Raw genomic sequence first — 12,646 nt, 5'->3', positions numbered from 1 at the left:
CCTTCATTTAACTAAAATTGTAATAAATATTATTTGATAAATGAATAATAAATTTATTAGAAAACTTATTCAATATAGTACATGAAAAATATTTTAATTTATTTTTGTGTTTTATTTTAATCTATTGAAGTAAGTAAATTTAAACTTAACGTATATTGATTAGTTAGTTAACTATTATAATTTAAATTTTATACTTCCTAAATATGTTATTGATCTATATATTTAATAAAATAGAGTATAGTTTATTAGTCTAAGCTGGAAACTTGTTGAATACCTAACATGATAAATAACAAAAAATTATTTAACTTATTTAGAAAGCTTGTAGTGAATATTTAAATGAGACAATTCAAATTTATGGATTAGGTAAGGTTGATTATAGTTTGTAAAAGCTTTTTAATTTCATGGAGCCCCAAGATAAGATTTAATTCCTTTTTATAAGTCTTTATGAGCAATTCAATTTACTTAGTATGTGTATTTCTTAAGCTATGCTACATAGAATTTTTTTTACTATTGATTAAACAAAATATACAAGATTAGGAACATAAATATAAGCAAACTTAAGTCATTTGTAGATGCCTATTGAGAAATGAGGACTAAAGCTTAAGAGACACTATGAAGATTTAAGTTTAAAAAAAATTCAATTATTTTTTCATTTAAATGTTATTCGATTCAAAAAAACTAATTTAAATCTTCTATTTTGCATGTTTCAGTCCTGAACTTCTCCACTACCACCAAAAAAAAAATTTAAAATATAATTATTCAACAATATAAAATTAAGATTTAAGTTTTTGCTTATAAATTTTCAAAAGCTAAACGAATTTTAATTATCACTTACAACCACTAAATTGAATCAATATGATGAATAGATATTATAGATGAATTTAATAAATATATTTACAAATTTGATTTATTGTAATTGCATTCATCAAAAGATCGTTTTTAATCAAAACATATTTCTTAATCAGATCAGATCAGGAAATAAAATAAATATCTTTCTTTTAATTATTATCAAATTTCGTTAAAAAAAACAAAAAATAGAACAAAAATCATTAAATTTATAAATTGTATTTCAATATTAATTTTTAATAATCATCAATTCTCTTCTTGTGTGTTTTTTAAGTCCAAATGATTTAACATCCATTCCAGGCATAGGTTTGTTTCCTAATATCTCGTCAATTTCTTTGTTCACTTCAGGTGTTATTTTCTTGATAAATTCGACAGATTTAACTGTATCATCAAGCTATTCAAGTCTAGTAGCACCTGTTATTGCTGCAGAAACATCTTGATTTGCAAGAACCCAAGCCATAGCTAATTATGACTAAGTGCATCCCAACTTCTTTGCTACATTTGCAAGGCCATTAAGGAGCTTTAATAACTTTTCTTTCTTATCTTCTGCAAAGTACAAATCATAAATTCTCTTCAAAAAAGGACTGTCTTTGAACTCTTGCAATCTAGATCCTGAAGGAAAGGTTCCATCATTATACTTTCCAGTCAAAATACCATTGCAGAGAGGACTCCAAACTGTAGCTCCTAATCTGTACTTGTCAAAGAGTCTTCCGTATTCAACTTCAAATTTATCTCTCACCATCATACTATATTAGGGTTGCTCAGTAACAGGAGGGGTGAGATTTAATCTAGCACAAACTTCTTTTACTTCAAAGATTTCACTGGCTGACCATTCTGATGTTCCCCAATAGTGAATAAGCCCTTATTTTATTAAATCGTTAAAGGCTTTGGCAGTTTCTTCTAAAGAAGTATCCTCATCAAATCTATGGCAAAAGACAATATCTAAGTAATCTAATTGAAGTCTCTTTAAACTGGCTTTCACTCCTTCGAAAATATGCTTACGAGATAAACCAATTTAGTTAACTTTTTTAAGATTAGGTGAATTTAAAGGAACTGCCCAGAAGATCTTAGAAGAAATGACTAATTCTTGTCTAGGAGCTCCTAGAGCTTTGAAGGCTTCTCCAAATTAAATTTCACCTTCTCCGCATCCATAAAATTCAGCTGTGTCAAAGAAATTAATTCCAAGACTGTAAGCTCTCTTAACAAGTTCAATTGTTATTTTTAATTTATCAGGAGTATCACTATTTAACCCGTTTCCGAAACCGATAGCAGAGACTTTGAGACCCGTGTTTCCTAAAAATCTATATTCCATTTATTTATGTTTATATTTTATTTAAATGTTGTAGATTTTAAATTGTAATTTATGTTTTTTGTATTAATAATTTAATTATTAATATCTTTGATTGATAAATTTACTAATTTAAATATTAAAAGATAAATTTCTAGAAGAATTTAATAGAATGTAAGATTTTTTAAGTTTGTATTTTTTTAATGTTAATGTTTTTTGTGAATAACCGATAATGAATTTTGATCGTAAAAGCTTATTAACTAGACACAATTTATAAAAATTAATTATTTTAAAGAAGTTCTTGAACAAAAAATCTTTCTATAATATTTCTTTTTTATTTTATTACAATCATATAAAAGTTTTAATATAATATTAAAATACTAAATTTGACTAAGCACTTAATTTAATTAATTAGTTTGATGTCATATCTATAAATTTTTATTTCATAAACTGAAATCAATTTTAAAGTTTTATTTATTATTTTTGCTCAACATTTTTAATTTTATTATTTAATTTATTTTTTTATAAATTTAATAATATATTTACTTACAAAAATTACGAATGATATTTATAAATATAAAATCAATAATAAAATCTATCTATCTATTTAATTTAAGGTTAAAAACACTTTTTCAAAATATTAAATAATAAAATATATCATATTATTTAAACATTTTATATTTATTCATCCTTTTTTCATGATTCGCTTATCTAAAAATTAAAGACAACTAATCTTTTTGATTTACGACACTTGCTTATTACTTTAAATGTTTATGATTTATTCATTGAGCTAGAACTTTTATAATAAATTAGTGTAAATTTTAAATAAATACCAAAATAGAATAAACTTTTAAATTAAAAATTATTCTTTAAATTATTAAATAAAATAATATTACTAAAATAAATAAGATAAAAAAAAATAAATAAAAGCTATCAAATAAATTCAAAGAGCTTTTTGTTTTATATTCAATTTAATAGTTTAAAATATCACAATCCAAAACAAATAAACTGTTTTTACTTTAGGTAAAGAGTCAAATTTGAGAGATTAATGCAATTTGCTAAACCAGAACATAAGCCTGATGCACCCATTGCACCAATATAATTGTCACTTTTTAAATATTGAAGAAAAAATATATCATTAAATAGTTAATTTGAAAGAAGGAAAAAATGAAGAAAAAATATGAAATAATAAGATTAATTAATTAATTAATAATAAAAGCAAAAGTTGAAAATAAAATTTTGAGCTTAATTAACAAATAAAGAACAAAAAAAAGCAAGCACTATAAAAAGAAAAAGAAAAAAGAGCTTTATTGTTTTTAATTAGTTTTTATAATTAAAAATATCACAATCCAAAACAAATAAACTGTTTTTACCGAAGGTCAAGTGTCAAATTTGAGAGATTAATGCAATTTGCTAAAGCAGAACCTAAGCCTGACGCACCCTTTGCATAAATTGAATTTGTACTTTTTAAATATTGAAGAAAAAATATATCATTAAATAGTTAATTAGAAGGAAAAAATGAAGAAAAAATATGAAATAATAAGATTAATTTATTAATAATAAAAGCAAAAGTTGAAAATAAAATGTTGAGCTTAATTAACAAATAAAGAACAAAAAAAAGCAAGCACTATAAAAAGAAAAAGAAAAAAGAGCTTTATTGTTTTTAATTAGTTTTTATAATTAAAAATATCACAATCCAAAACAAATAAACTGTTTTTACGCAAGTTCAAGTGTCAAATTTGAGAGATTAATGCAATTTGCTAAAGCAGAACCTAAGCCTGATGCACCCATTGCACCAATTTAATTTATACTTTTTAAATATTGAAGAAAAAATATATCATTAAATAGTTAATTAGAAGGATAAAATGAAGAAAATATGAAATAATAAGATTAATTAATTAATTAATAATAAAACCAAAAGTTGAAAATAAAATGATGAGCTTAATTAATAAATAAAGAACAAAAAAAAGCAAACACGATAAAAAGAAAAAGAAAAAAGAGCTTTATTGTTTTTAATTAGTTTTTATAATTAAAAATATCACAATCCAAAACAAATAAACTGATTTTACGCAAGGTCAAGTGTCAAATTTGAGAGATTAATGCAATTTACTAAACCAGAACTTAAGCCTGATACACCCTTAAAAAAAATTTCATTTCCACTTTTTAAATATTGAAGAAAAAATATATCATTAAATAGTTAATTAGAAAGAAGGAAAAAATGAAGAAAATATGAAATAATAAATAAGATTAATTAATTAATAATAAAAGCAAAAGTTGAAAATAAAATGTTGAGCTTAATTAACAAAGAAAGAACAAAAAAAACAAGCACAATAATAAGAAAAAGAAAAAAGAGCTTTATTGTTTTTAATTAGTTTTTATAATTAAAAATATCACAATCCAAAACAAATAGACTGTTTTTACTGAAGGTTAAGTGGTTCAGACTGCTCAGACTGTTCAACCTGTTCAGACTAATTGGGATGGTTAACACAAGATACAATATATCCTTTGCATTTTAAGACATTTAATTAAATATAATGAAAAAAAAAATAAAATAAAATAAATAATATAAAATTAATTTTAAGATGTATTCTGAGTGCATTTATATGTGCGAGTATTTCTATTCTATTCTATCACCAAATAAATTGAAACTTTTTAATTATTGAAGAAAAAATATATCGTTAAATAGAGTAAGTTACCATACAAATTTACAAAAAGCGAGTTTTAAAAACCAGTTTTTACATTTTATAAAATTAAAATTTTAAATATTTCTTATGAATTTTTTTCCATCCTAGGATTTCAAAATTTATTTATTTCAAAAAAAAAGATATGTTATGCTTTCTAAAAATTAGCTTTATTTATAATGTTATTAAGATATAAATTAAATAGGTACTTCACTCTAGTTAATTAGGAGTAAAAAATGAAGAAAAAATATAATTAATAATTAATAAAATTAACAACGAATGAAAAAATAAGAAATCATAATAAAAAGAATAAAGAAAACAAATCAAATAAATTAAAAGAGCTATAATGTTTTAAATTAACTTTTATAATTAAAAATATTACAATGTAAAACAAATAAATAGCTTTTATTAAGTGTAAGTTTTAATAGCAAAAATGAAGAAAAAATATCAAATAATAAAAAATGAATAATAATTTATCAAAAATTGAAATGAAAATTAAGTTAAATTAGCTAAAAAATTTTAGTTTTAACAAAAATCAATAAGTAATCATGATAATTTTTTTTTATAATATTTTGATTAATTTTTGTAAAATACACAAATCATGATATCATGATCTGTGATATTTCAAATGCAGGAACAGCTATACTTAAAACAAGATTTTAGTTTTTGTTATTAATTTTCAAAACCTAAAGAAATTCAATTATCACTCACTACCACTAAGTTGAATTATAGTGGTGGATGAATAGATGTTTTGATAAATTCAATCAATCAATCAATAAATACATACATAAATATCTTTACAAACTTTATTTATAGTCATTGTATTCATCAAAAGACCGTTTTTAATTAAAAAATATATCTTAATTAGATCAGATCAGGAAATAATATAAATATCTTTCTTTTAATTATTATCAAATTTCATTATAAAAAAACAAAAAATAGAACAGAAATCATTAAATTTATAAATTGTATTTCAATATTAATTTTTAATAATCATCAATTCTCTTCTTGTGTGTTTTTTAAGTCCAAATGATTTAACATCCATTCCAGGCATAGGCTTGTTTCCTAATATTTCGTCAATTTCTTTGTTCACTTCAGGTGTTATTTTCTTGATAACTTACAAAGATTTAACAATATCATCAATCTATTCAGGTCTAGTAGCACTTGTAATTGCAGTAGAAACATCATGATTAGCAAGAACCCAAGCCATAGCTAATTATGACTAATTGCATCCCAACTTCTTTGCTACACTTGCAATGCCATTAAGGAGCTTTAATAACTTTTCTTTCTTATCTTCAGCAAAGTATTAATCATAAATTATCTTCAAGAACATATTATCTTTGAATTCTTGTAATCTTGATCCAGCAGGAAGGGTTCCATCGTTATACTTTCCAGTCAAGATACCACTGCAGAGAGGACTCCAAACTGTAGTTCCTAATCTGTACTTGTCAAAGAGTCTTCCATATTCAACTTCAAATTTATCTCTAACCATCATATTATATTATGGTTATTCAGAAACAGGAGGGATGATATTTAATCTAGCACAAATTTCTCTTACTTCAAAGATCTCACTAGCTGACCATTCAGAGGTTCCCCAGTAATGAATAAGTCCTTATTCGATTAAGTCATTAAAGGCTTTAGCAGTTTCTTCTAAGGGAGTATCTTCATCAAATCTATGGCAAAAGACAACATCTAAGTAGTCTAATTGAAGTCTCTTTAAACTGGCTTTCACTCCTTCGAAAATATGCTTACGAGATAAACCAATTTAGTTAACTTTTTTAAGATCAGATGAGGTTGGTGGAACTGCCCAGAAGATCTTAGAAGAGATGACTAATTCTTGTCTAGGAGCTCCTAGAGCTTTGAAGGCTTCTCCAAATTAGATTTCACCTTCTCCAAAGCCATAAACTTCAGCTGTATCAAAGAAATTGATTCCAAGACTGTAGGCTCTCTTAACAAGTTCAATTATTTTTTGTTATCTATCAGAAGTATCACTATTCAACCAGTTTCCGAAACCGATAGCAGAGACTTTAAGACCAGTGTTTCCTAAAAATCTATATTCCATTTATTTATGTATACTTATGTATTATTTAAATGTTAGAGTAACTTTTAAATTTTAATTTATTGTTTTTTTGTTTTAATAATATAATTATTAATAACTTTGATCAGTAAATTTGCTAATTTAATAATAAATGATACATTTCTTGAAGAATTATTTAGAATGTAAGATGTTTTAAATTTTTATTATCTTACTTTTAATATTTTTTAGTTAATGATCAGTAATTAATTTTGATGCCAAAAAGTTTTTATTAGTATGATAAAAATTGTAAATTAATTTAGTTTAAAGGAGTTCCGGAATAAAAAATTTTTCTTTAATAATTCTTTTTTTGCTTTATTACATTTACATAAAAATTTTAATATAATAATAAATTTGTCTAAGCAGTTAATTAATTAATTTGATGCCATAGTGATAAATTAATTTCTATTACATAAACTAAAATTTATTTAAAAGTTTATTTATTATTTTTGCTCAATGTTTTTTGTTTTATTATTTAATACTATCATTCAAACATTTTAAATTATATTTAGATAAATTTTTTTATAAATATGAATATTTAATTATTATTGGCATTAATGAAATTATAAAAATAATTTATTTATCTTTGTAAATTTGATTTTTGCTTTTTTTAAATAAAAATAATCAAAAAAAATGTTAGTTTTATATATAAAAACTAATCAAATAATGTTATTTTTTTTAAAGCAAATACTTATCATAAAAATAGATTAATTTTATAGTTTAATCAAAATAAGAAAGTAGAAATAATATTTTTAAAAATAAAATAATAAATTTTTAATTAATTTAGATTTTGGTATTAATATTTTTTTTATTTTAAAATCTCAAATTAAAAACACTTTAGAGAGGTAAATAATTAAATTTATTTTACAAATATATTAAAAATATTTCTATTTTTTTATTCCACTGACGCTGCGTTGCCAATATGTATTATATCCGCAACCCCATAAATTTGCTTAAATTCAATACTTTAGAAAATGATTAATTATTTGATATAATAATTGGTCATCATAATATTTAACAAATTTTATTATTTCAAAAACTCTTCTTTAGTTACTAAATTTATTTTTATTATAAATGTTTTTTTTTGTTTGTAAAAAATGAACTATCTATCTATGGTTACTGAATTTATTTTAATTAAATAAAGTAATCAAAGCTTCTAGAATAGCTAAACAATATTTTTAATTTAAAAATTTAATAAAGAAAAAACTTTGAAAAATTCATAATCAGATTTTATTATTTTGTTAATGTAACTAAAAAGTCTTTATTTAGTAAACAACTAACTATTGATTCAAAATTTAGTCACTCACTCATTTTTTAAAAGCATTCTCTTATTTTTAATTCAGCTAAACAAAAAAATAAAAAAACCTTCATTATACTAATATAGTTAAAATATTATTTGATAAATGAATAATAAATACATTTATTAGAAAACTTATTCATAGTAGATAAAAAAATATTTTAATTTATTTTTGCGTTTTATTTTATTTTAATCTATTGAAGTAAGAAAATTTAAACTTAACATATTTTGATTAGTTAATTAACAATTATAAAATAAATCTTATACATCCTAGTAAATATTTCAATGAGCTAATTCAAATTTATAGATTAGGAAAAGTTAATTATAGTTTAGAGAATCTTATTAATTTCATCGAGTCCCTAGATAAGTAGTAATTCCTTATTCTAAGACTTTACGAGCAACTCAATTCACTTTTATTCATTAATTAAGTAGGTATAATTCTTAATCTATCCTTCATAGATATTTTTTCCTTCTAGGGATAAAACAAATATATAATATAAATAAAAGCAAATTAATGACAAATTTGTAGATGTGTATTGAAAAATAAGAGACATTATGAAGATTTAAGTTTAAAAATATTTCTTTAATTTTTTTAAAATCTATAAAAACATTAATTATATTTATTTTATTTAAAAGATTTTTGATTAAATAAAATGAATTTAAATAATTCTATTGTAATTTAGTTAATAACCGATAATTAATTTTGACGGTAAAAGTTTATTAACTACACAATTACCAAAATTAATTATTATAAAGAAGCTCTGGAATAAAAAATCTTTCTTTGAAAATTCATTTTTGTATCATTTAAAAAAAATGTGAATATAATGCTAAAATAAATAATAGATTTGGTTAAACAATTAATTAAATTAATAAATATGTTGCCATAGCTATAAATTTCTATTTCATAAACTAAGATCTATTTTAAAGTTTGTTTTGTTTATTTTTTATTTTTCTCAATATTTTTTGTTTTATTATTTAATTTATTTTTTAAAGATTATATAGTATCATGCAAAATTTTTATTTTACATTTTATTTGGTTAAACTAAATATTTTTTTAAATATGTAAAAACAAATTATATGGTATTTATCAAATTATAAAACAATTTATTATGTAGATTTGATTATTTTTTTTTTACAAAAGCAAATCCAAAAAAAATTAATCAAAAAATATTTTATTTTTATCTAAATTTATTAATTAAATATTTACTGTTTGTTTTATTTTTTAAAATACAAGGTTTTTACATTCTTATTTTATTATTGATTAAATTTAGCTGAACATTTTAGCACTCATATTTTTTATTTAAAAATCTCAAATTAAAAAAAAACAAATTAGAAAAGCAAATAATTCAATTTAGTTTACTTAAAAACCCATTTATAAAATCTTAATAATTTAAATTAATTAATTTATTATTTTAAAGTTATTGTAAAGATAATTTATTTACCAATAAATATTATTTATTCTTGCTAGAAAATTGCTAATTCTTAGTGAATATTTCAAAGAGACAATTCAAGTCTATGATTTAGGTAAAATGAATTGTTGCTTAAAGAAGCTTTAAAATTTCATTGAGCCCCTAGTTAAGATTTAATTCCTTATTCTAAGATTTTATGAGAAATTCAATTCACTAATAATCATCTAAGTTAATTAAATAGGTATATTTTTTTTAAAATACCATTAGTTATACTACTTAGATATTTTTGTAAGAGGCATTATGAAGATTTGTTAATTGTAGGTAAATTAAAAAAACATTAAAAATCTTTATCCATTCTTTAAAAAAATAAATAATTTAGAAAAATGATTTAAATCTTCTAATTTGATCTTTTGAATATATTTGGTTCGTCCTAGAAACTCTCCACCACCACCAAAAAAAAATCTAAAATATAATTATTCAACAAGTTTCTGTGGAATTTAAGATTTTAATTTTTGTTATTAATTTTCAAAAGCTAAAGAAATTTTAATTATCACTCGCTACCACTAAAAATAGTTATAATGGTGGATGAATAGATGTTTTTATAAATTTAATTAAAAATACATCAGTATCTTTACAAATTTTATTTATTGTAATTGTATTCATCAAAATACCGTTTTTAATTAAAAAATATATCTTAATTAGATCAGATCAGGAAATAATATAAATATCTTTCTTTTAATTATTATCAAATTTCATTATAAAAAAACAAAAAATAGAACAGAAATCATTCAATTTATAAATTGTATTCAATATTAATTTTTAATAATCATCAATTCTCTTCTTGTGTGTTTTTTAAGTCCAAATGATTTAACATCCATTCCAGGCATAGGCTTGTTTCCTAATATCTCGTCAATTTCTTTGTTCACTTCAGGTGTTATTTTCTTGATAACTTCCACTGATTTAACAATATCATCAATCTATTCAGGTCTAGTAGCACTTGTAATTGCAGTAGAAACATCATGATTAGCAAGAACCCAAGCCATAGCTAATTATGACTAAGTGCATCCTAACTTCTTTGCTACACTTGCAAGGCCATTAAGGAGCTTTAATAACTTTTCTTTCTTATCTTCAGCAAAGTATTAATCGTAAATTCTCTTCAAGAAGATATTATCTTTGAATTCTTATAATCTTGATCCAGCAGGAAGGGTTCCATCATTATACTTTCCAGTCAAGATACCACTGCAGAGAGGACTCCAAACTGTAGTTCCTAATCTGTACTTGTCAAAGAGTCTTCCGTATTCAACTTCAAATTTATCTCTAACCATCATACTATATTATGGTTGTTCAGAAACGGGAGGGGTGAGATTTAATCTAGCACAAACTTCTCTGACTTCAAAGATCTCACTAGCTGACCATTCTGAGGTTCCCCAGTAATGAATAAGTCCTTATTCGATTAAATCGTTAAAGGCTTTAGCAGTTTCTTCTAAGGGAGTATCTTCATCAAATCTATGGCAAAAGACAACATCTAAGTAGTCTAATTGAAGTCTCTTTAAACTGGCTTTCACTCCTTCGAAAATATGCTTACGAGATAAACCAATTTAGTTAACTTTTTTAAGATCAGATGAGGTTGGTGGAACTGCCCAGAAGATCTTAGAAGAGATGACTAATTCTTGTCTAGGAGCTCCTAGAGCTTTGAAGGCTTCTCCAAATTAGATTTCACCTTCTCCAAAGCCATAAACTTCAGCTGTATCAAAGAAATTGATTCCAAGGCTGTAGGCTCTCTTAACGAGTTCAATCATTTTTTGTTATCTATCAGAAGTATCACTATTCAACCAGTTTCCGAAACCGATAGCTGAGACTTTGAGACCAGTGTTTCCTAAAAATCTATATTCCATTTATTTATGTATACTTATGTATTATTTAATTGTTAGACTAATTTTTAAATTGTATTTTATTGTTTTTTGTTATAATAATTTAATTATTAATATCTATCTTTGATTGATTGGTAAATTTATTAATTTAATAATAATTGATATTAAATTTCTAGAAGAATTATTTAGAATGTAAGATGTTTTAAGTTTTTATTTTCTTACTTTTAATATTATTTAATTAATGATCACTAACTAATTAACTTTGACGCCAAAAGGTATTTATTAACGTGAAAAAAGTTGTAATTAAAGGAATTCTGGAATAAAAAATCTTTCTTTAATAATTCTTTTTAGCTTTATTACATTTATATAAAAATTTGAGTATAATATCAAAATAGTAAATTTAGCTAAACAAACAATTAATTAATTTGTTATCACAGTGATAAATTTCTATTTCATAAACTAAAATTTATTTTAAAGTTTTAATTATTATTTTCCTCCATATTTTTAGTTTTATTATTTAACTTATTTTTTACAAATTTAATACTATTATCATTCATACAAACTTTTTATTTTAAATTTTATTTGGATAAATTAAATATATTTTTTTTTAATATGAATTTATATTATTGAAATTAATGAAATTATAAAATAATTTCTCTTTATAAATTTTATTTTTTGCTAAAAACTAATCCAATATGCTATTTTTTTAAAACAAATAATCTCAAAAATAGTTTATTTTTTTACACTTTAATAAATAATAAAATAAGAAGGAATTCAAAAAAATAAAACATTAATATTTAATTAATTTAGATTTTGACACTTGTATTTATTTTATTTTAAAATCTCAAATTAAAAAACACTTTATAGTGGCAAGTAATTAAGTTTATTTTACATAAAGTTTCTATTATTTTAATTAATACACAATTAATTAATTTTTTAAAGATATTGTAAGCCAATAAATTTATTATTTACTAATGAGTATTATTTATTCTTGTTAGTATGGAGCTATGATTCAATTTTTGAAAATATTTATTTTTAAGAATGAAGCTTTAATAAACCTTTAAATTTAATAAAATAGAAAATTTTTAAATTCCACAACAGTTTTGTGATTTAAAATGTATCAGAATTTCATTTATGCATAAATAAAAATTTTTAATCAGGTATATTCCTGAATTTATTA

The 12,646-nt window shown here is 21.8% G+C and overlaps 4 protein-coding genes across 4 annotated transcripts; all 4 read right to left on the bottom strand. All coding sequences in view use genetic code 6, as the record gives it.

Moving 5' to 3' along the window:
• Positions 1–1,069: 1,069 nt before the first annotated feature.
• TTHERM_00962090 (aldo/keto reductase family oxidoreductase) lies at positions 1,070–2,158 on the bottom strand (the record flags this gene model as incomplete). The annotated part of the gene is made up of 1 exon (XM_001020248.1): positions 1,070–2,158. One exon carries the CDS (start codon positions 2,156–2,158, stop codon positions 1,070–1,072), a length of 1,089 nt encoding a protein of 362 aa, XP_001020248.1.
• A 672-nt stretch (positions 2,159–2,830) lies between these two features.
• Positions 2,831–3,925, bottom strand: TTHERM_000962089 (hypothetical protein; the record flags this gene model as incomplete). The annotated part of the gene is made up of 4 exons (XM_012798624.1): positions 2,831–2,930; positions 3,153–3,242; positions 3,508–3,597; positions 3,855–3,925. 4 exons carry the CDS (start codon positions 3,923–3,925, stop codon positions 2,831–2,833), a joined length of 351 nt encoding a protein of 116 aa, XP_012654078.1.
• Positions 3,926–5,788: 1,863 nt separating this feature from the next.
• TTHERM_00962070 (aldo/keto reductase family oxidoreductase) lies at positions 5,789–6,877 on the bottom strand (the record flags this gene model as incomplete). Its single annotated transcript, XM_001020246.1, has 1 exon — positions 5,789–6,877. The coding sequence occupies one exon, from the start codon at positions 6,875–6,877 to the stop codon at positions 5,789–5,791; it is 1,089 nt and encodes a 362-aa protein (XP_001020246.1).
• Positions 6,878–10,401: 3,524 nt separating this feature from the next.
• On the bottom strand, positions 10,402–11,490 carry TTHERM_00962060 (aldo/keto reductase family oxidoreductase; the record flags this gene model as incomplete). Its single annotated transcript, XM_001020245.1, has 1 exon — positions 10,402–11,490. The coding sequence occupies one exon, from the start codon at positions 11,488–11,490 to the stop codon at positions 10,402–10,404; it is 1,089 nt and encodes a 362-aa protein (XP_001020245.1).
• Positions 11,491–12,646: the final 1,156 nt, after the last annotated feature.

Source organism: Tetrahymena thermophila (genome assembly GCF_000189635.1).
Source record: "Tetrahymena thermophila SB210 genomic scaffold scf_8254575, whole genome shotgun sequence".
In the NCBI taxonomy this organism is placed as follows: Eukaryota; Ciliophora; class Oligohymenophorea; order Hymenostomatida; family Tetrahymenidae; genus Tetrahymena; species Tetrahymena thermophila.
This window is presented reverse-complemented; position numbering and strand designations above follow the sequence as displayed.